Genomic DNA, 23,777 nt, shown 5'->3' with positions numbered 1-23,777 from the left:
TCAGCACAGAGTACTGAGTTAAAAAAAAAGGAGCACCGACCGAGAGACATAAGCTGAGAAAACAGAGAGAGAGAGGTTACAGAAGTTTTCATACTCGAAATTATACGGCCAGTTCGTTTCGGCTTATTTGCTCATATCTGGTTTATAATCCACGACTTGAATAGTATTTTTCTTTCACACCAAACCAGTCAGTAGTACTTTCAATCATGGCTTATAAGTTAATTCAGCCGAAACAAACATGCTGATAATTAGTAAATGTGCTTTAAGACTCCCCAAACTGCACAAATGTGTCCAAGAATATGCACATTGTTCCACTTTTTTAGGGCTTGCTTGATTTGCGATCAAAATTTAGCAAGCCAAAGTTAGATAAAAAAATTACTATAGATTTGATAAGGCAAATGTAAGAAGTTGACAAGTTTTACTAGCAAACTAAATAATAGCCAAAATTATGACTTGCTAAATCTTTGACTTAACATATTTTGGAAGCTAACCAATCAGGCCCTTAGTCTTATGTGCATCAACAAGTGTCATGAAATTAGAGATTCATTTTGACAATTTTCTGACTGCTATCGAGTTAACGTGCAGTGTTCAAGTTACTAAATTCGATATCAACTACGACGAGTATTTATGTAATTTTTTCACAAATCCTGTCCATGAAGCTATCTGAATGAGTATATCAGTTCAAGAGCTGAATGAGCTTCTTTAACTGATATACTTTGACAATTTAAGATAACTTTGTAAACTTACTCCCTCCGTCCCAAAATAGCAGTCGTTATGGGATGCGTGCAGGTCAAACTTTCTTAACTTTGACTAGTTTTGTAGAAAATACGTGCAACATTTATATCTCCAAATAAGTTTATTATGAAAGTATATTCAACGATCTACCTAATGATACTAATTATGTATTATAAATATTAATATATTTTTTTATATATTTGATCAAAGTTAAAAGTGTTTGACTTTTCGGAAAGTGAGAATGACATCTATTTTGGGATGGATGGAGTATATCATACAACAGCACCAGGCTGAGTGCCTAGGAGTTATTTTAAGACAATTTTTGTTTTTCTTGACAGAGAGATAATGGACCAAAGATGGACTTTATTCTTCGAAGAACGCTTCATTTTATTTGCAGATCTCAGAAGCAAAATGTTCTATTTGTCCAAAGTTTGAAACACACCAAATTTGACCGGGTAATGAACTAGTGATCCTACCTGGTACAGCCTAAAATGCATTAACCAGTACACAGAGGAACAAAGTTCAATCGTTAACTCACTATAATGGCATCACTACTGTGAACTAATTAAACTGAAACAGCTGGTTATCTGTGACAGTTTGCAAGGCGTCAGAACATTGGCCCCAGAGCGTGTCGATGTGCTGTAATGTGGTTGATAAAGTATAGCTGAAAGAGAGTTGAACACAGAACACAGTAAGCTGACACACACAAGTGTACATTCGAATTGCTGCCAAGAGTAGCTACATACCTGCATGAATGAGGAGAGTGGATTGGATGGACCAAAATTTATTCAAGAACGGTAATTGTCCGTTGCTGCCTGCCCTCTGGCTACATCACCAGGGGCAGAGCCTGCAATTGGGAGAGAGATTGGTGATTGGTACTAGTTGCCAAACTGCATGTGTGACCGGCCGTGAGAATGGTACATGGCACCAAAACCACTGCTCGGCGTCTCCTACCGCTGCTGCAGAGGCAGCAGCAGTGGAGGCGTCAACTTCGCCTATATAAGGCACAGAAGTATATGATTTGCAAAGGCTGGAATAAGAAAAATAAGAAGCATAGTACTAAATAAGAAACACAGCACTAAGTAACTTGAACTCTTAGCGATACTGACTCAGAAGTAGATCTAAATATCTGACATAAGAAACATTTCAAGTCTAACAGTTCATCCAAGTGTACAGCTACATCGAAAGCAGTTCAAGTTTAGAAGCCATTACAGAAGCGTAGATAATGCTAAACTAGCAAGAAACATAGTTCTTGGAGCCTGTAAATTGTTGCGTCGTTACATCTCAGTACGAAACCAGGCCTTTGTTTCCATCAGGGCTGCTGGACCTTGAGCTGCTGCTGCGCCTGCGGTTGTATTTTGAGCTCTCCCTCTTGGCTGGGGCAGCATCAGGAGATCTGGATCTCAAGGGGTCCTGGCTCTTCGACCTGGACCTGTTGGCAGGGGGGCTGTTGCCACGGTGGTCCGGATCACCTCCACCATGACCTGATCGAGGCCTATCATTCACATCACGTCTCGGTTCTGCAGGGCCGCGGCTACGTCTTGGGCTGGGGCGGCGATACCTTCCACGGTCATGGCGTCTCACTGGGCTGCGTGACCTACTCCTGCTTCGGCCTCTTCTTGGGTACCTAAAGTCATGGACGTTAGTTAACAATTTTGGGCCACTTCTAAAGTAGCATGGCTTCGCACAAAATGGTGGTAGGAAAGGTAGAGAGCAAATTGAAAGGAAAACAGTTTTATTTTTATCATGGCAATGGAAAAGGTGCTTGATCTATAAGCAGTGCATGGTTATCTAGTGCTTGCACATGTAATAATCAACATAATACCTGAAGATCAAAATTAATCATACAATCAAGTGTTCAGTATCCACAATACCAACAAACTTGGGGATTTAATCAAACCAGGTAAACTATGAAAGGGATGAACACAACATTCTATTTTGTTACCAGGCACAAATGTCCTTCACAGTTTCCATCATAAGGGGAGAGAGAGAGAGAGAGAGAGAGAGAGAGAGAGAGAGAGAGAGAAGTTGAGAAAGAGAGACAGTTAAAGCTACACTAATGACAGGTTTATCTAGATTGGATATGATAAATCATTTAATATCATGTTCTTTACTTGTTGGTGCTATTCTTTTTATCCATGAGGAGTAATAATAGTTTGAATAATTTAAGCATTACAGCCAATTAGCAATGGCTTCCAACTGACTATTTACAATGAGCAGATTGGTTCCTAGAAACAAACTCATACTATTATACCCTATGGCATTAAACAATGCATAAACAAGGATACAATAATAGTTGGGAAGAAACAGATTGTTTCTCTCAAGTTTAATGAGATTAGTAAAGCAGTGCAAGAATCTTCACGTCAACGCATAAGAAATACCAACCTGGATGGGCTATTGGCTCTTGGCGAGCCATGGTATCTCCTTACTGGTGAGCGTCTGCTGTAAGGACCATTTCTTCCATACCTGAACATGATGAGAAATCAGTATAAATGCCAAATCTGTCAAAGTTTGATAAATAGTCTAATTTTAAATTTACCTATTGAAATTGTTCCATCTATCATCTCTCCCTCCATCGTAGCGGGGTCGAACAGGGGGGCGCTCAGGAGATGGCGTCCTGTATCGGCGTGCATACCCATACTTCTGAGTAAAACCACGTCCTTTCCTGATTCGTTGAGGCTGCCCATTGTCTGCAGAACCCACAGCTAAATCTTTACCATTGGTGGACACAGGTTCATTGCTTGGCAGGTGCCTTTCTGTACTAGTTCTAGTTCTAGACATGCCAGCCTCTGCATCATCACCATCAATGTTGCCATCTACATTTACTGGTTTTGCTAAATTTACATCAACCTGGATGGGATTGATCCTGGAACTTGCACCTGGATCATTCCTGTGTTTAGAAAAAAAGGGTGTGCATTAGCCACTCAAAAATAACTAGTCATCTCAAAGTTGAACAGTACAAACTTTGCTCTGTCAATGGTAGTAATAGGAATCCAAAAGGAACATGTGGTTGACAAATCAAAACATGAAATAGACATACCTATCTTCTGAATTGTAATTCCCATATCTGTCATCAGCCCCGTTGTCATCTTTGTTTGAGGGTTTACTTCCATCATGTGATTGTGATCGGTTGACGGTAGTAACTGTTTCTTTGCCTTTGTCTACATCTTGAAAAGATCTTCCTTGTTCTGAATTTGTCATTTTGGTACTCTCTTTATCTGCAGGGGGGAAATGATTACTACTTCAAAATTGAAGACAAAAAAGTGAGGCAAAGTGATCTCAGAATACTTAAAACTTATAAATTATACATAATGTAAAAACTATAAATAAATACAATATATAAAACTTCAAGCTATTAGTAGCTATTGTAGTATATGCCATAGTAAGTTATCAACAGTTGCTTTCAGATTGAAAAAAAAAGATAATTTGTCATTCATGTGAACGTGCTCCATTTCAGTTATGACTGATATAAAAAGAAAAATATAAAGTTTGTTTAGTGAAAAACACATCACCATCAATAAACAGTGAAGATTAATAATAACATGAATAAGGCACTAGGGCAGTCAGAACTTTTATTTATTTTTTAAATTGACGCTAGAAAGGTATTACCAATGTAATAAACTAAATAGCAGCAGAAAAAAAAAAATCCAACACAGCATTCCTTTTTTAGCTAGACATGGCAAACTCACAAGCAGAAATTGTCCAGCATTGGAGAACTGGTTTTAGCAGGCAAGAAATATATGCACTCAAACTGAAGTCCATTAGGATATGTTGATAGCAAATATATAACACACACATTAAATCTAATGGAATTAGATTACTACCTTTCGGCAAGGAACGCTTGGTACGATGGCTGCCATTTTCACTGTCAGAACTGCTGTTATCTGTCTTTGAGCTTACTGAATCATCACTTGAACTCCCATAGCTCCTAAAGATAAACCACACCAAAAAGGAGGAATTTCAGTAAGAAGTCATCCCATGCTAACAAAGTAGCAACATTATGCAGGTTATTAACATTGTACCGTCTAGATCGCCTTTTGGATCCTCTACTCTTTCTCTTACTCCTTGTATGTTTACCCTTCCTCTTTGTGGGCTTGCGCTTATCCTTCTTAGATCCTTTTCTTCTCTTACGCCTATGATCACTGGATGAGCTAGTATCCATTGATGAGTGTGATTCTGAATCAGAGCCACTATCTGAAGAATAGGACAATGAGTCTGAAGTGTCTGAGCTATATGAATCAGACGAATAGTGTTTTCTCTTCTTTCTTTGCTTATAATCACCGGATGCTTTTTTTAATTTGGCTCTCCCTTCAGCATTGGAGTTACCATCTGCCGTTCTTAGTTTTTTTTCTGCACAGTGGTAATGAGGAAGATAAGCAAGAAGAACATAAAATATTTGCAGTTGTACATTGTATTTGTTTATTTATACCTTTCTCTCCCTTTAGCAGATCTTGAGAATTTGTGTTGGAAACTTCACCACAGTCTACAATTTTGACGGAACGAGAAGGATTTCCGCCTTCACCACCAACTGCTTCAAGCTTTTTAAGCAAAGCTATTCCACTGACCACCTTCCCAAAGACCACATGTTTGCTACAAATATTACAATTTGAATTCATTTAAGGTTGCTAGACCATGGAGAATAGGCAGGAAATGTAAGACAAGACATCGCAGGTAGTTAGGAACTAATAACATCGAATACTGTCAACAAAAGTACAGTATACTATCTAGGGGTGTGGCATGTTGTAAACGTCTATTTCTAAAACTTTCTACTTTATGCAATGATACTCAGCTCTCCGAATTATTTGAAAAGAAAAGGTAAATACAATACAAGATCTAGGTTGGTTGTCATCATCACTTACTTTTAATCATTACTTCAACAACAACAACAACAAAGCCTTTTAGTCCCAAGCATGAGCCCCTAATCATTACTTGATGTCATTAAAATAAATTTTCTGACAGAATATTAGTTTTTTGTTGTGGTTAGAGAACTGAGAATCTAATAAAGCCAGGTGACTGAAGAACAAGAAGCAATACCCATCAAGATGAGGTAGAGCCTTGAATGTAATAAAAAACTGTGACCCGTTGCTGTCTGGTCCAGAATTTGCCATGGACAGGACACCAGGTTGATCGTGCAGTAGTCTGAAGTTTTCATCTGTAGAACACATGATGGAATGAAAGAAAACTTCAGTAAAAGCTTAACAGGACAGTCACTGATAACTAACAAACAAATTGTGACTGACACAATTTCAATGTAGCTAGTAACCTGGAAATTTTCCACCATAAATGCTCTCTCCACCACGTCCTGGAAATAGCATGCAACGTTGAGCTTATAAAGTACACTACAGCAAGAAGTCAGTTGAAAGAAGAAGCCTGGGCTAATGAAGCAATACCATCTCCGCTTGAAAAATCACCACCCTGCAGGAAGGAAATTTGACAAGTTTAGTTTGAAGGAAAAAGACGTCAAAGTGCAAAGCTGCATGAATAGAAGAAGGTCAATTGCATGCATATTCCATATAGCTCAGTATTTCAATCCCACAAAACATTTCAATGTACTATCTCTAGCTAAGAAATACACAGCAGCCAGATCGGTAGCAATCTTTAAATACCTGAGCAACAAACCCTTTAACTATGCGATGGATATTTGTTCCCTTATAATAGAGTGGTTTCTTTGTAGATGCTCCAAGGCCTCTTTCACCTACATGTTGGGCAGAGGCTAAGACATAGAACTCAAACATATGCTATAGGAACAACTCGACACAGGCGCACGCACACTGGTGTTTCACAGAATGGAACCAGGATTACCGGTACAGAGTGCTCTGAAGTTCTCCGCAGTCTTTGGAACTACATTTGCGAATAGCTGCAAAACAATCACCCTAAGTTAATATGGTGTACATCACCATGTCCTCCGCAGCTGAAAACAGTGAGCCGTTATGCCAAAAAAAATGCTGCTGCAGGCTTTACGACCTCGAATGTAATCCTCTCGGCGCTGCTTCCACCAATTGATATGTCCATGAAAACATGGGGATTCTTAACCTTGGGCATGGTTGCCGCAGCCACTTGGGGTCACCTGCAGGTGTGACAGACGAGAAATATTTAGCAACATCCCTCAAGCACACATGAGAATCCCAAACCACCGCTTCGTCTACTGGCGGATTTACGTCACCAGGAAGGAGCTGATGAAAAAGTGACTGCTATCAGTAGCACTCCCACAACATTAGGGTACGAGGGCTACAGTGCGCTCGATCTCGAACCGAGGCCTAACGAATGTAATCAAAACAGAGATGAGTCGGATTGGTGCTATGCAAGAGTAGCGAACAAATCCAGCCGGGGCTGTCCGGATGGATTGGAAACTGTACAGCGAAGCAAAAAAAGGGGGGGGGGGGGGGGGGGGGGGGGGGGGGGGGGGGGGGGGGCGTAGGCATGGATTTGGTCTCGAGCGACCCAAGCGAGACGGGAAGAGCTTACCTGCGAGTCGGGATGGATCTCCGGCGCCCGGCACCGTTGCAGGAGGCGGCAGGGGGATGGACCGATGAGCCGCGCCGGCGGCTACGGGAGGGGAGCGAGGTGGGCAGAGGGTGAGGTGGGGGCGCGCTTCGGCGGCGCGTGAAGCGCAGCTGTGCAGGTGCGGGCGAAGAGGGAGGAGGCCAGGGTTCCACTGGGTGGTGACGGTGTGCATGTGCGCTCTGTTGGGCCGACCATGCCCCCTGGGCCGTGGCCGTAGACAAGTCCGGCCTGGCCTATCTGCCTTTCTATTTTGATTTTTTAATTAATTTATTATTCTTTGCTCAAATAAATTAATTTATTATTCTTCCACACTGTTTGATTTGCATCGCTACTTTTTTGCGGAAATATCTGATCCAAAATCTGAACCTAGCCGACAAGTTCGTGACGAGTTATCAACTCCACGCTTAGCCAGATGAAACCATTATGTGTAAAGTGTTCTTATATGTTAATAGCAGAAAATTACTAGTGCGAAGTGATTCCTTGAGAAATGACAGGCGAGTTGATCTTTTTTTTTCATTTTGGACCATTACCTTCTTATCATGAGCAGTGCCCCTCTCAAACCCGTTCCCCTCTCTAACCTCAGCAAGACCATTACCTTACATTGGACCAACACATCTCCTCTTCCAAAGTGTTCCTACACCCTTTCTAGAAAAAGCATTTATCACTTAATATGTGCCTCTCTTTTTTTTATCATGGATTCTATAAGCTTGTCATCTTCTTCTATAAACCATCAGTTTAACTCTAAGTTTGTTGCTTTCTTTGCAAGTGTTCCATCCATTTTTGACTTTCATGCATACTGAAACCTTCTTGCCAGTGTGCCTTTGTGAGGATCCCCCTAACTGATCGGTCCTCGTCACAACACTTCCAACCCTTTCTAAGAGATATCACACTTTTGTTTCCTTGTAATTTCATATCACACCTAAACTTGCCAGTTTTGGTACTGCTATGTTCCAACTACTTGTCCTCTCTTATGTGATCAAATCAATTTATCACAAATCCTAATCAAGTAGGCATGGTTCATCAAAGCAATCCAACTCTTGCATTCTAGGTCTCAAATACTTCTTAAATCATTTTATTTATGGAGCATTCATAGACCCTAAGAACCATTTTGCCTTGTCAGGAGTTGCGCGCAACCATTCCATGTCTAAGTGGTTGTACGTCCCTCTCAAGCACAAATCTACGCCATCCAACTTATATATGTTTCGTCTTGTGTGTGTGTGTGTGTATGGGCACCACATCTTCTCTTATTTGTGTACACAATCCCCACCATATAAACCGAGATCATGTCTTAGTAAATCCTTACAATACCTCATATCTGTGATAGTCTTCTCTCATTAGTTGAACCATCTTACGACCTAGCTACCTCCGACTATCTCAAATATCTTGTTAACACAAAAATCCAATCAAAGATTCTGGCCTGAACTGTAAGTGCAATCAAGCCCTAATGTGGGTTTTGGTGTTGATGACCACCTAATTAGAGAACTAATGAGATTTATTAAGATGACAAGCAAGGAATTCATTATAGAGGATGTCACATGGAAAGGAGGAGCCCCCAATTACAAATAAGGACGTCATCGCGCTCAAAGGAGTTTTGAATTCTTTTATCTTTTGAAATTGAGTATGGGAAAAGCCGTACTATAAAGGGGAACACTACAACTGGTTAAAAGTGCGCAACCAAATGCTCAATCTTTACACAAAACATCCTCACACCTCAGCCAAGATAACCAACTTAACAACTCCTTCACCCTTGCTGTCTTGCTGGGTGCGGCAGTGCCGCACCTGGAGAGAGGCACTGTCGTACCGCGGCACTACCGCACTTAAGTAACCATTGGGTGGCAGGGGGTATTTATACTTTTTCCTGTCCTCCATAACGTCTTTCTCTTCTTCTCCAATGATTTAGACCGACAAAAATCAGTAGGTGCTCATCTCCTCTCTCCTCCATTAGTGTTCTTCAAGCTCTCAAGCTTTTCATTTGACTTTCCTACCAATCCTTGAGAGAAAAGGTGCCAAAAGTGATTAGAGAGCAGCTCCACTGATTCTTAAAGCCTAAAGAGCATTTGGTTCATGTTTTGGCCGATGGTTGTGTTTATTACTCTTGGAGCTTGACTCCTAGCCGGCTAGAGTGTCGCTCGGTAAGCTTGCCAAGTTTGTGGTAGCCCTGGGAGGTTTGTAACCACCTCTTGCAGCGAGTAAAATCACCCCTCATCTCAAGAGTTCACTCTCCTGACTTGAGAACGAGGTAGGGTTGTAAAGTCATAAGCCTTAGTGGTATACCTCAACAACGTGGACTTAGGCAAGCCTTGGTGGCAAGCTAAACCATAGGATAAATCCTTGTGTCATCTTGCGCTTGTGTTGCTACACTTGTGTTCTTGTTGTTGTTGAGGTGATTTCTAGGATTTGAGGTCGATCTACTTGTGTGTGGTGTTCCCACCACTTTCAGCTGTCAATCTGTGATTTACTGCCCTGCAGGAAGCTAAGAAATTTACTCGATCTAAATTTTGTTGGGTAGATTTTGAACTGTAAACTAATCTTTCCTACAGGTGCGGTAGTGCCATGCTCATAGAGCGACAGTGACATGGGTGAATTTGACTTCGGTTTGAGTTGAATTTTTATAGGCCTATTCACCCCCTCTAGGCGTACCAGAGATCCTACAAGTGGTATCAAAGCAGGTTACCTCATGTGCGCTTTACCGCGTGAGGTATGGAGCCCAGGGGAGGATCCGGTGTTATGAAGCCCATCAATGTTGATCTAGAAGATGTTGGGTTGCATGACACCGACAGTAGTGAGCTTAACGCCTCTACAGCGAGCAACTCCACGCTCCTGCAACTAGAGGCAACCTATGCCGAAAACGCTCAAAATGAAGAAGAAAGAAAGAAGAAGAAGGGCAACTAGAAAAGAGAAGCAAGAGAGAAGAATGAGCAGCAACAGTTAGAAGAGAAGAAAGCAAGAAAATTAGAAAGAAGACTCAAGAGAGAAGCTAGAAGAAAAAGAAGAGAAGCAAGAAAGAAGAAGGAACAAGAAGCAAAAGCCTCCAATGCATCTTCAAGTGAGCTATCTAGTAGCTCCGAAGATGGTGATGATGATGAGTCCTACCAAGTGCATAGCAAGAAGGACAAGAAATGAAAGGGCAAGAAGAATGACGACAACAAATATGCCGCCGTATTCTTTAACTATTCTTCTATATCTATGACTAACCATGATAGTAAGTCTTTCATCAATGTGTCCATGGACAAGTTACCTCATTTCGAAGGGGCTAACTTTGCCAAGTGGAAGCACTTGATGAGAGCCTATATTATAGGTCTTCATCTCGGCATTTGGAAGGTTGTTTGTAATGGATTTGAGCCACCGGTTGATCCCAAAAATCCAAGCATGGAAGAAATGAGAATCATCCACCTCAACGGTTAAGCTACTAGTGTGCTACTTAGTGCCTTGGATAGTGATGAGTACAATAGAGTGATTGGTGTGGACTTTGCCAAGCAAATTTGGGATACTTTGCATCTTGCACATGAAGGGGTTGACAAAGTGAGAAAGGCAAGAATTGATTTATTGATGTCCAAGCTCAACCGATTTGTTATCTTGGATGGAGAAGGGACACAAGAGATGTTTAATAGGTTGATGACCATGGTGGGCAAGATTAGAGGCTATGGTTGTGATGAGCTAGATGATCACAAAGTTGTCAAGATTATGTTGAAAGCTTATTCACCAAGAAATAAGACCGTAGTAACTCTAATTAGAAACAAAAAAAAGTTTGAGTACTTCACACCAAATGATGTACTTGGGAGGATCTTGACCTTTGACATGCAAAGAGAAGAAGCAAATAAGAGGAAAAAGCTTGGAGAATTGCAAGCAAAGCTAGAAGGCATCAAGATCAACAAGGATATAGCTCTCAAGGCCAAGAAATCAAGCAAGCAAGGCTCTACTAGCAAGTTTAAGACCAACAAGCAAGCTTCAATTAGCAAGCCCAAAGCAATGATGCAAGTTCAAGAAAGAGTAGAGACCACCTCATCCTCTAGTGAGAGTGAACATGATGATGACCAATATAAGAAAGTGGATGATGTTACTCTCTTTATGAGGAGGTTTCACAAAGGGTTGAAGAAGCAAGAGTACAAGGTAGTAAAGAGGAAGTTTCCAAACAAGAAGAAGAGGACATGCTATAATTGTGGAAGCACCGATCACTTTATTGCCAAGTGCCCACATGAGATCAAGGAGAACAAGTATAAGAAAGAGAAGAAGGAGGACAAGGCTGACCGGAGAAAGAGCAAGAAAAACATGGGAGAAGCTCACATTGGGCATGAATGGGATTCATCTATTGAAAGCTCAAGTGAAGAAGATGAGAAAGTTGCAACCATTGCTATCCATTAGACATCTTCTTCACCAAGACTCTTCACCAATATGTCCGATGATGACTACTACTCTCCTCATATTTGTCTTATGGCAAAGGGTGAGAAGGTAAAATCTAAATCCAAGGCCAAAGCTCCTCCACCTTCACCTCCTAGTGACATCTCTAGTAGTGATATTAGTGATAGCTCTAGTGATGATAAATCTAGTGATGAAGAAATTGATAAATTAACTAAGAACTTAGATAGAAAGACTAAACTATTTATCACTAAACTAATAGAGGACTTAGAGAGTGTCTAAGCCGAGCTAGAATCTAGAGAGGAAACTCTTATCCAACAAGAGGATCTCTACATTGCTAGCAAAAAAGCTCTTGCATTAGAGAGAAGTGAGATGAAATCCTTGCGTAAGGCCTTAGACAAAGAACAAGGGGACCATGCTATCACAAAGAAAGAAAATATTGCTCTCAAGAAAAAGTATTGTGACTTAGATGAAAAGCACAAAGAACTTGAGCTGCAATATAACATTCTTTGGGATAGCAACTCATATCCCTCTAATGCAAAGGATGCCTCTACTACCTCCACTAGTCAAGGTTGTAGAAAATGTTATAATATTGATTTGAATGCTTTTTCCACTAACCTTGTAAACATGGAGGCAATGAGAAAAGAAATTACTAGACTCAATGAGATCATTGGCAAGGGTTGCTTGAGTGGTAAGGCTCAAGTAAGTGACAAGAAGACAAATGACTCAAAAGTGCCTCAATTCAAGCAAGGGAGACACCACTCAATCAAGCATGGGCTTGGGCACACTATAGGAGCCAATACAAATGGAAGAAAGATCATAAATGGCTGAGTGTGTCAAGTTTGAGAGGAAGGAAAGAGTTGGTACAGATCAGCCTACACAGACAGCGGCAGTGCCACAGTGAAGGCCGGCTGTGCCGCTCCCCACAAAAATAGGAAGGCTACCAATTCTGCTCCTGATCAAACTAAGTTCAAGAGGAAGGTGTCCCAGTAGAAATAGATTTAGCAGAACCCAAAGGAATCAGTGTGGGGCACTATGAACAAGTATGCCTACCAACCAAAGTTTCAACCACATCGACAAAGCTTGACTTCGTGTTTTGTTTTAAGGAACAATAGCAGTGGAAAAGTGGTTGCTAAATATGTTGGAAAGGAAGCCAACACATATAGGAATACTTCTATTTGGGTTCCTAAATTTCTTATGACTAACATGCAAGGCCCTAAGTCTAATTGGAGACCCAAATCAAGCAACTAAATCTGTTTTGTAGGCATACTCCTCCGGTGGGTCAAGTTGGGTGCTTGATAATGGATGTACAAATCATATGACCGGAGAAAGGAGTATGTTCTCATCATATACCCAAAGATGGACTCAAATGAAAATATTCTCTTTGGAGACAACTCTAAGGGGGATGTGATTGGTCTTGGTAAAGTTGCTATAACCCTTGAGCAATCAATTACAAATGTTTTACATGTTGATTCATTAGGTTACAATTTGTTGTCCATCTCTCAGATAAGGGTGTGGAAGTCTTTAGAAGGGAGGATTACTCTATTGTCTTTATGGGTCATTTAAAGAACAAGCTTTACCTAGTTGATTTCAACAAAAGTAAAGCTAATATTGAGACTTATTTAGTGGCAAAATCTAGCATAGAGTGGCTCTAGCATCGCCGACTAGCCCATGTTGGGATGAGGAACTTAGCCAAACTTCAAAAGGACGAACACATCCTTGGGCTAACAAATATTCACTTTGAGAAAGATAGGATATGTAGTGCTTGTCAAGCCAGAAAGCAAGTTGGCGTACCTCACCCACCAAAGAGCATCATGACCACGACATAACCATTGGAGCTTATACACATGGATCTCTTTAGACCGGTCGCCTACCTAAGTATTGAGGGTAACAAATATGGTCTTGTTATTGTTGATGATTATTCCCGTTTCACTTAGGTATTTTTCTTGTTTGATAAGTGTCAAGTTAGAGATAAAGTGAAGACTTTTGTTAGAAGAGCTCAAAAGGAGTTCGGTCTCCCCATAAAGAAAATAAGAAGCGACAATGGGACCGAATTCAAGAACACCCAAGTTGAGGAGTTTCTTGATGAAGAAGGCATCAAGCATGAGTTCTCAACTCCATACACCCCTCAATAAAATGGTATGGTAGAGAGGAAGAATCTTACACTAATTGACATGGCAAGGTCAATGCTAGATGAGTACAAGACGCTGGACCACTTTTGGTGTGAAGCCATCAACACCGCTTGCCATGCCATCAACTGCCTCTACCTACACAAGAAGTTAAAGAAAACTTCATATAAGCTTCTAACCAGTAACAAACCAAAGGTGTCCTACTTTAGAGTGTTTGGGTGCAAGTGTTTCATACTTAATAAGAAACCCAAAACCTCTAAGTTTGCACCTAAAGCTGATGAAGGTTTTCTTCTTGGTTATGGATCAAATGAGCATGCCTAGCGTGTTTTCAACAAAACCTCTATGAGAGTTGAAATAGCGGTAGACATGATATTTGATGAATCTAATGGCTCTCAAGTGGAGCAAGTTGATTCAAGTGTTGTAGGAAAGGAGGATCCACCATGTGAAGCAATCAAGCAATTGGCTATTGGTGATATACGACCACAAGAAGATGAAGTCACTGAAGTGGAGGTTCCTCAAGCTGCTGATGAACAAAGTTTCGCTAACATTCCTGATGCTAAGGGGGAGCAGACCCCTACTGCAAATCAGCAGAGCAGTAGTGCCGCACATAAGAGTGGTAGTGCCGCACTCCCTCTGACAGTAGCAACAAGTCCAACTCCGATTCAAGGACAAAACCTACAACCCATATTCAAGCAAGAAGATAATGAAGATCTAGAAGATGGATAAGAGGCCATTGATCATCCAAGGCTAAGGCAAACAATACAATGGGATCATCCCATTGACAACATCCTTGGGAGTCTTCAAAAGGGGGTAACAACTCGTTCATATTTAGCAAACTTTTGCTAATATTACTCGTTTGTTTCCTCTTTGGAACCACTTAAGGTTGAGCAAGCACTTGGTGATCCAGATTGGGGGATGGCCATGCAAGATGAGCTCAACAATTTTAAAAGAAATCAAGTGTGGACCTTAGTGGAGAGACCCAACACCAATATCATTGGCACCAAGTGGGTCTTCCGCAACAAGCAAGATGAGAATGGCATGGTGACAAGAAACAAGGCAAGATTGATTGCTCAAGGTTTCACTCAAGTAGAGGGCTTGGACTTTGAGGAAACATATGCACTGGTGGCAAGACTTGAAGCAATCTGAATGCTTCTAGCCTATGCCGCTCATCACAATTTCAAGCTATATTAAATGGACATGAAGAGTGCATTCCTCAATAGTCCCATTCAAGAACTTGTCTATATTGAGAAACCACCGGGTTTTGAAGATCCTAAGTTCCCCAACCACGTCTTCAAACTCCAAAAGGCGCTCTATGAGCTTAAGCAAGCACCAAGAGCATGGTATGAATGCCTTAAGGAATTCTTGATTAAACAAGGCTTTGAAATAGGCAAAGCCGACCCTACCCTTTTCACTCACAAAGTTGGTAAAGATATATTTGTGTGCTAAATATATGTCGATGACATAATATTTGGTAGTACTAATCATACTTTTTATGAGGAATTTAGTAGGATCATGATGAAGAGATTTGAGATGTCCATGATGGGTGAGTTGAAGTTCTTTCTTGGATTTCAAATCAAGCAAGTAAAGGATGGAACTTTTATTAGTCAAATGAAGTACACCCATGATATGCTCAAGAAGTTTGACATGGTGAATGCCAAGCCTATCAAAACTCCCATACCAACCAATAGACATCTTGATCTCAACATTGAAGGGGAAGTTGTGTATACCAAGGTATATCATTTTATGATCGGCTCTCTACTTTATTTGTGCGCATCTAGGCCCGATATTATGCTTAGTGTGTGCATGTGTGCTAGATTTCAAGCTAACCCAAAAGAGTGTCACTTGGTGGACGTTAAGAGAATCTTGAGATATTTAGTACACACTCCTAACCTTGGTTTGTAGTATCCTAAGGGCTCTAAGTTTGATCTACTTGGGTATTCAGATTCTGATTACGCCGGTTGTAAAGTAGATCAAAAAAGCACTTCAGGGATATGTCAATTCCTTGGACGATCCCTAGTGTCTTGGAGTTCTAAAAAGCAAAATTGTGTAGCCCTTTCCACTATCGAGGCCGAGTACATTGCGACCGGTGCATGTTGTGCTCAACTACTTTGGATGAGGCAAACTCTTCATGATTTCGGATATCATTATACCAAAATCCCATTATTATATGACAATGAGAGTGCCATTAAGCTTGCAAACAATTCTGTAAGCCACTCTAGAACCAAGCACATAGACATCTGTCATTATTTCTTGAGAGACCATGAAACCAAAGGAGATATCGAAATTCGCCATGTGAGCACCGAAAAGCAACTAGCCGATATCTTCACAAAGCCCCTTGACGAGTTAAGGTTTTGTGCTTTGCGTAGTGACCTAAATATACTTAATTCTTGTAACGTGGTTTAAATTTTAGCATGCCTCTATTTGATAAACTAGTATCTAGGCAAAAGAGTTGAAAATTTTCATATTGTGCATAAAAATGATTTATAAAAGGTAACTTATGTATCATGATCATGGTCTGTATTGATTATTTGTTTCTGGTCATAGTATATAGGTGATATGTGTTCATATCTTATACAGAGAGAGTCATATAGATTATAGCTAACTCCCACTATTTTGAGGAGTGTGACAGTGCTGGACCAGGCATGCGACAATGCCGCACTTTGAATCTCAATTGAGATTCAGCCCAAACGGTTTTGCTATGGGGCCCATTTATTTTTCCTCTTATCCTTAGGCCCATAGTAACTTCTTTCCCTCTCTCTTTCCCCTGACGCCAATGCCCATGCCTCTCTTCTCTCACGCCTGCGCCATCGCCGTCGCTTGGCCACGCATTGTCGGTCTCCGATAGTGCCGCAGCAGCTGCCAACCCTCCATCAAATTCGCTAACGGCTGCTACTGCCCCTGGCCCGAGCAGTTTCTTCCCTCTCCTCTCCAATCCTTGTTTGAGAAGGTAGAATCCTAAACCTACTCGATCTATGCAATATGAGTGTTTCTATGATGGATTCGGGTTCTTAGTGGTACTATGAACGAGTAGTGGGTAGATTTGATGGACAAATTGAATCAATAGATCAATTCATTTGGGGGCGGTGCACAACACGTGACGATAAGGTGCAGCAGTACCGCACCCCATAGTTTGAGACCGCGTCTGGTTGTGACATTCCCTAGATGAATCAATGTATTGGTTGGATTTATTCACCACATGCTCTCTCCCACTCAAAATGTTATCACTATTCCCATCTATTACATGACATCATGTGTTTTTATCTTGAACTATGCTCTGGAAATTGTTTGGTGATGTGGGAAGACATTTGAAAAATGGATTTGCTAAGAAAGAAGAAGGAGGTCATGAGCTTGTGGAGATACTAAGTGCGGCGGTGCCACTCTCAGGGTGCGGTAGTGTCGCACTGCTTGGGCAGCACTGTCCATAGTGTCTCTCAAGTTCATGATCTAAGTCCTTTTTTATCAAGACTATTCTTCGAGTGATTTTCTATGTCCCATTTGTATAGTTCTTATATAGTTCATTCTATGCATAGATGGAGCACGGAGATAATGACCAAAGGGGAAAAGGAAGATGAATGAGCAAAGAGACAAGGATCCACCTCGCCATGGTTGAGGGAAATCAACATCAGCATGCAGTAGTGCAGCTCCAAGGGGACTTGTCATAGGGGGAGGTGCGAGCAATACATTGAAGATGAGGAGAGGCTGGAGATGACAGGTCGTACCACTAATGCCATTCCTGACACCCCACAACATCTCTCTGAGTTTGATGGCAGATACATGAGAGATTTTGAGGGTGAGATCATCATGAGACCTCCAGATGACTCCCACCAGCATGGAGTTGTCAACTATTCCAAGAGTTGGAAGCTGGTTATGGCAGAACCGCCCAAAATAATATGCTTACGGAGGTGCTCGTCTTCCACCAGACACTAAGCACCCCGAAAGCAAGCAACAACGGATGGTATCCGTCGGGCACACCCAAGGGAGAACCCGAAAGATCCATATTTTTTCCAAGGATCCAATAATGAGAACGAGTTACAATACTTGTCCATTTCATACATCAGAGTTTCTTAAAAGTACATTATTACAATACCAAATATCAGAGTGCGGAATGATAAACAACGGAATTTAAAATAAACATCTAGCGATAAGAACGAGGATCCGTCTGAGCCCACCAAAAGAATCATCCACACAAAGGTGTTTCTCATGCATCACCTGCAACAGGGGTAAATAAACCCTGAGTATACAATGTACTCGCAAGACTTATCCGACTAGTGGGAATAATTTCCTGACTCCAAGGAATATGATAAGCTTTATGGTTTACTGGTTTCTTTTAGCAGAAAGCAATACTAATAGTGAGTCCTCATTTATGTATTATTATCAACCGTATTAAGTTATCATCTAGCCAGTCTATATAAGCACATGTTCTACTTTCAAGCAAGAGTTGAGCAATCAGTTCCATTTCTTCTCCTTTCAACTTTTAGTTCTTACTACGGTGCTAAACCACAGACAAGCCATACCGCATTTCCCGACGCTTCGCGAATCAATGTGCCCAGCTAGGTGCCCCGAAGACACACGCCCCGCTTGTACCCTAGGCACAAGTAGGACTAACCCATCACTCTCCTATCTTGGGTGTCTAGGTCTCCATCCAAACTTGGACTTCAAGCCCCCACTCCTGAGTCCTGGACTCAGTGTGGTGCAAGGACCTCCACCATCTCCGCCTCCAATCAGTCGGCCCGGAAAGAGCCAGATCCACGACAAGAGAGCAACAAGCCTTCCCTGCGCCCATACCCAAGTATGTGCTCGGGACAATAGATCTGTGACTTGCCTAGAGCCATATGCAACGACCGGTCCTTAATTGACACAGATAGGGAAAAAGTGTAACCGAGCTATGCCCTGATGGCCATAGGACACAACCCTTTATACCCACCAAAACCCAACCATATCCCTGCCCGGTCACCATTTTCCTTTCCACCATTTTATCATGAGTGATCATGTTTATCACCTATTTGCGAGTCACGGCAGGTTACTAACGCTACCGATATCCTGAGCATAGCAGCTACTCGACCTGTACTAGTAGGGCTCATGGGTAGATATATTTATGCATGTAGTTTTCATAAAATGCCTGTAACGTAAATGCACACCATAGATATATATCCAGTTATTATTTAAAGTAAGGGTTATGCACTAGGGCTTGCCTTGGGTAGGCGCGGTGTCAGCAAAGTCAGCAACTGATGGCTCTAGGACGCCCTCCTACACGAGGATCTCCTCCTCGTACTCTTTGATGACTTCGTCGTACTCCTGCTCCCCCGTAGTCATGAACTCTACCAACTCGTTATCTATATGCATGAAATGATGATGCTATGCTTAGTAATACGGCAACAGCAACTCTTAAAATAAGAATACATCTACTAAGCTACTAAGCTAACTCTAATGACTAATACGCAAAGTTACCTATTATTCCCACTAAACAGGTATGAAACATTTCATGTATTATCTTAGCAACTAAAGGCATCCTTATTGTTAATATCAATTTACTATATATATGATAAAACAAGGTGCACTAGCTACTATATTTATCAACCTATTCTAAGGCCACAAAAATTACAATGAGCACATAATAATATAATAAACCTACTATAAAAGAATTTTAGGGCTAGCACTTCTACCAATGCATCACAAAAATTCATTCTCTAAATAACCGTAATAATAACAAGCAACCTAGAATTAATAAGTAACCCTAAAACATCACAGAACCATACGAACTAATTACACTAACAGATAGATCATGAATTTAGGAATCTAACAAAATTTATTTCACAATAAATAAATAAATTCAAATGAGCTCTAGAGATGAAGAAATTGATATTATTGGAGGAGGCTAATCATGCTATTGGACTTGTTGACTAGCACATGACTGTGAGTCTAAAAATAATGGAGAAGGAGAATGAAGGAATCCTTATAGGTTAGCTACCTCAATCGATTATAGCTCGGAGAGGGAGATCGACAGAGCGCAGCCTTCCCAGGCAAGGATAGAGGAACTCGATTTAGAGAGTCAGATGGTGAGCGACGGAGTGGGACGGCTCGATGGGCTTAGCGTGTCCTTTATAGGCAGGAGACGCGGGGCTGGAGGTGGAGCTGGCATTTGGCTAGCTGGTCATGTGAATTGGATTTCACGTGATGGACTTGGAGTGGGTCTTTGGTCATGAGAGAATTAATTCAATGATGGACTTTGAGTGGTCTTTGGACTTAACGAGCACATCCGGACTAGAGTGTGCTTTGGACCAAACGTGCTTGGCGGTGGGGTGCTGGTTCATTCATGCAGGTCAAGGGATTAATGGGGGAGGAGACCATAGGTCAAGGAAATATTAGAGAATGAGAAGATCAATTGCAGACTAGCTACCTCAGCTGATTATTGCAGCTCGAGAGAAATCGATAGACGCAGCTTTCATGGGCAGAAATAGAGAAACTTGATTTGAGAGAAGCAAGTGAGCAGCGGAGCGAAATAGCTCGGCGTATCCTTTTAAAGGTAGGAGACACGAAGGAGCGACAACGACGCGTCGTAAGGTTAGTGGCTAACTAGCTTGCTTAAAGGTAAAAAAAATACTGCCTGTGCACGACGTGTTGCTATGGATGAACAGTGTTTCCATAGTGAACAGTGTTTTTCATGTTGAACGGTATTTTCTGCTTTGCTACAGTGCTGCCGTGTGGAAACTGTTTCTGCCCTTCATTTGCAAAGCAACTGAGCAGCGAGCAAACGGAGTGCTCAGCGGGCCGAGCTTGTGCGTGAGATTAATGCATAGCGTGTGCGATGCTACTGCCGGTCGGTTAGGTGCTGCTAACTTGACTTGCTTGACACGACAAAGTAAAAGCACTGCGTCTTTGCCAAAGAATGTACTAAAGCATGTTTCACGGGCTTGCAAGTGCCGAGTGTGTGCATGGAAAATTAAGGAGGAGAAGAATAATAAGAGCTAGAGTTGGATCAGGATGAATGAAAGTGATTTGGGCTATGGAAGAATACTTGGACAAAGAATAAATTTGAGCTCAATTTGAGAATTAGTGCAATAAAATTTAATTTCTCATTTACCACATGCAATAATACATAAACATGATGCTCATGATATGGTTTAGTGTTTTGATTAAGGCGTAACACCGAGGGTATTATAAATCTACCCCCCCTAAAACAAAATCTCGACCCGAGATTTCATGTGCCTAGTGTGAGAAAAATGTAGGAAATACATTTCGACGCAGCAACTAACTATTAGAACCAGAGAGGAGGTGGGGGTAATGCTTCAATAAGTAACTCTCTTGTTCCCACGTGGCCTCATCCTTTGAGTGATTTACCACACTGTTCCTCATCACTCTTTCTTTCTCGTTCAGGATTTTGATAGGATGCTCAACATAAGACAAATCAGGCTAGAGTGGAAGCCCTTCAATTTGTACGGCTTCTTTAGGAACCCACAGACATTTCTTCAATTATGAGACGTGAAACACATTATGTACTATAGATAAAATATTAGGCAGCTGGAGATGATAAGCAACTGGACCACACTGCTCTAGAACCTTGTACGGACCCACATACCGAGGGTCTAGCTTGCCATGGACACCAAACCGATGCACCCCTCTCATAGGAGATACTTTGAGATACACATAATCCCTAGCTATAAACTCCAAAGGCCTTCTTCGCTTGTCTGTATAAGCCTTTTGTCAGCTCTGAGCTGCCTTCAAGTGGCTTCGAATAATGCTTACTTTCTCTCGAGCCTCTTTTATGAATTTAGGCCCAAAGTACCCACGGTCTTCCACTTCAACCCAGTTCAATGGTGTTCTACACTTCTGCCTGTATAGAGCTTCAAATGGTGCTATGCGGATGCTCTCTTGGTAGCTGTTATTATATGAAAATTTAGCTAACTTTAAGCACTTATCCCACTTCTCAGGAAAAGAAATGGCACAAGCCCTCAACATATCCTCGAGCACCTGGTTCACCCTTTTAGTTTGACCATCAGTTTGTGGGTGATATGCTGAGCTTCTAAGAAGATGAGTACCCAAACAGTGCTGCAGTTGCTCCCAGAAATGAGAGACAAAGACTGACCCTCTATCAGAGACGATGGTAAGGGGAACTCCGTGTAGGGTCACAATCCGATCGAAATATATCTCAGCATACTTCTTGATTGTATATCTAGTGTCCACCGGGATAAAATGAGCAAACTTGGTGAGACGGTCCACAATGACCCAAATAGAATCAAAGCTCGTGGGTGTGCAGGGTAAACCCATAATGAAATCTATGGAAATATCCTCCCATTTCCAAACAGGGATAGTCAAGGGCTGCAAATATCCCAGAGTACGCATATGATCTGCCTTAACTCTTCCACAAGTGTCATACTCCACGATGTGTCGGGTGATGTCCTACTTCATGTTGGACCACCAGTATAAGTGGCACAGATCATGATATATTTTGTTGCTGCCTAGATGGATAGACAACTTTGAATGATGGGCTTAATTCAAAATCTTCATTTTTAGCTCCTCATTGGATGGAACCACCAGTCTATCCTTGTATCTCACTACTCCATGCTCATCCACACTAAAGTGAGGGCCATGCCCTTCAACCATCAACTTCCTGATGTGAGGAATCTCTTCGGAGTCCTCCTTTTGCTCAAGAATAATCTGCTCCAGCAATTCTGAGGTCAATGCAATGTGAGCCAATACCTCTGCATGGTTGAGAGACAAGGGTGTTTCCCCAACCTGATGTGACTTTTGGCTCAAAGCATCAGCTACAACATTGGCCTTTCCTGGGTGATAATGGACTTTCAAGTTATAATCCTTTATCAATTCTCACCATCTCCTCTACCTCATGTTCAGCTTAGACTGAGTGAAAATATACTTGAGGCTCTTGTGATCTGTAAAGATATGTACTTTGTTGCCCAACAGATAGTGCCTCCAAATCTTCAGAGCGTGGACCACAGCGGCTAACTCTAAGTCATGGATGGGGTAATTCACCTCGTGCTTCTTCAGTTGGCGCGAAGCATAAGCTATCACACGCCCATCTTGCATAAGCACACACCCCAACCCTGTCTTCGAGGCATCACAGTATACATCAAATGGCCTATCAATATCTGGTTGGGCCAACATAGGAGCAGTGGTCAGAAAAGTCTTCAGAGCTTGAAAAGCTTCTTCACAGGCTGGGCTCCAATCAAACTTAGCTTCTTTTTGGAGCAGCTTGGTCATTGGCTAGGCTATCTTGGAGAAATCAAGAATGAAACGCCGATAGTATCCAGCCAGACTAAGGAACTAACGAATCTAATGCATTGACTTGGGAGACTTCCAATCCAATACATCTTGCACCTTGCTGGAATCTACAGAAATGCCTTCAGGTATCAACACATGCCCTAAAAACTGCACTCGATCTAACCAAAATTCGCACTTGCTAAATTTAGCATACAACTTGTGCTCCCTTAGTCAAGTCAGTACTATCCAAAGGTGTTGGGCATGCTCTTCATCATTCTTGGAATAGATCAGGATGTCATCAATGAAAACTACCACAAACTTATCCAGCTCCGGCATGAAAACTAAATTCATCAGGTACATGAAGAAGGCAGGAGCATTAGTGAGACCAAAAGACATCACTAGGTATTCATATAGCCCATACCTAGTAAAGAAAGCGGTCTTTGGTATATCATGTGGCCTAATCTTGATTTGATGATAGCCTAATCGGAGATCAATCTTTGAGAACACCTTGGCGCCAGCTAGCTGGTTGAACAAAGTATCTATGCGGGGCAAAGGATACTTATTCTTAACTATTACCGAATTAAGAGGGCGGTAATCCACACACATCCGCAAAGTACCATCCTTCTTCTTCACGAAAATAGTCAGGCAACCCCATGGTGAAGAACTAGGACAGATGAAACCTTTGTCCATTAACTCTTCCAGCTGCTTCTTCATTTCAGCTAGTTCCCTTAGAGCCATGCGGTACGAGCATCTATAGATAGGGGCAGTACCAGGCTCTAGCTCAATGGAGAATTCTACTTCTCTGTCCGGTGGCAACCCAGGAAGATCTTCAGGGAA

At 41.7% G+C, this 23,777-nt stretch overlaps 1 protein-coding gene across 1 annotated transcript; it reads right to left on the bottom strand.

Moving 5' to 3' along the window:
• Positions 1–1,811: 1,811 nt before the first annotated feature.
• Positions 1,812–7,384, bottom strand: LOC136550982 (peptidyl-prolyl cis-trans isomerase CYP63-like). The gene is made up of 14 exons (XM_066542563.1): positions 7,201–7,384; positions 6,700–6,802; positions 6,538–6,592; positions 6,342–6,430; positions 6,126–6,150; positions 5,999–6,037; positions 5,770–5,887; positions 5,165–5,325; positions 4,758–5,085; positions 4,560–4,663; positions 3,776–3,953; positions 3,275–3,625; positions 3,121–3,201; positions 1,812–2,362 (listed from the first exon to the last, which is right to left on the bottom strand). Exons 2-14 carry the CDS (start codon positions 6,775–6,777, stop codon positions 2,020–2,022), a joined length of 1,950 nt encoding a protein of 649 aa, XP_066398660.1. The 5' UTR covers positions 6,778–6,802; positions 7,201–7,384; the 3' UTR covers positions 1,812–2,019.
• Between the last annotated feature and the right edge of the window lie 16,393 nt (positions 7,385–23,777).

Source organism: Miscanthus floridulus, chromosome 4, assembly GCF_019320115.1.
Source record: "Miscanthus floridulus cultivar M001 chromosome 4, ASM1932011v1, whole genome shotgun sequence".
NCBI classification, from domain to species: domain Eukaryota; kingdom Viridiplantae; phylum Streptophyta; class Magnoliopsida; order Poales; family Poaceae; genus Miscanthus; species Miscanthus floridulus.
This window is presented reverse-complemented; position numbering and strand designations above follow the sequence as displayed.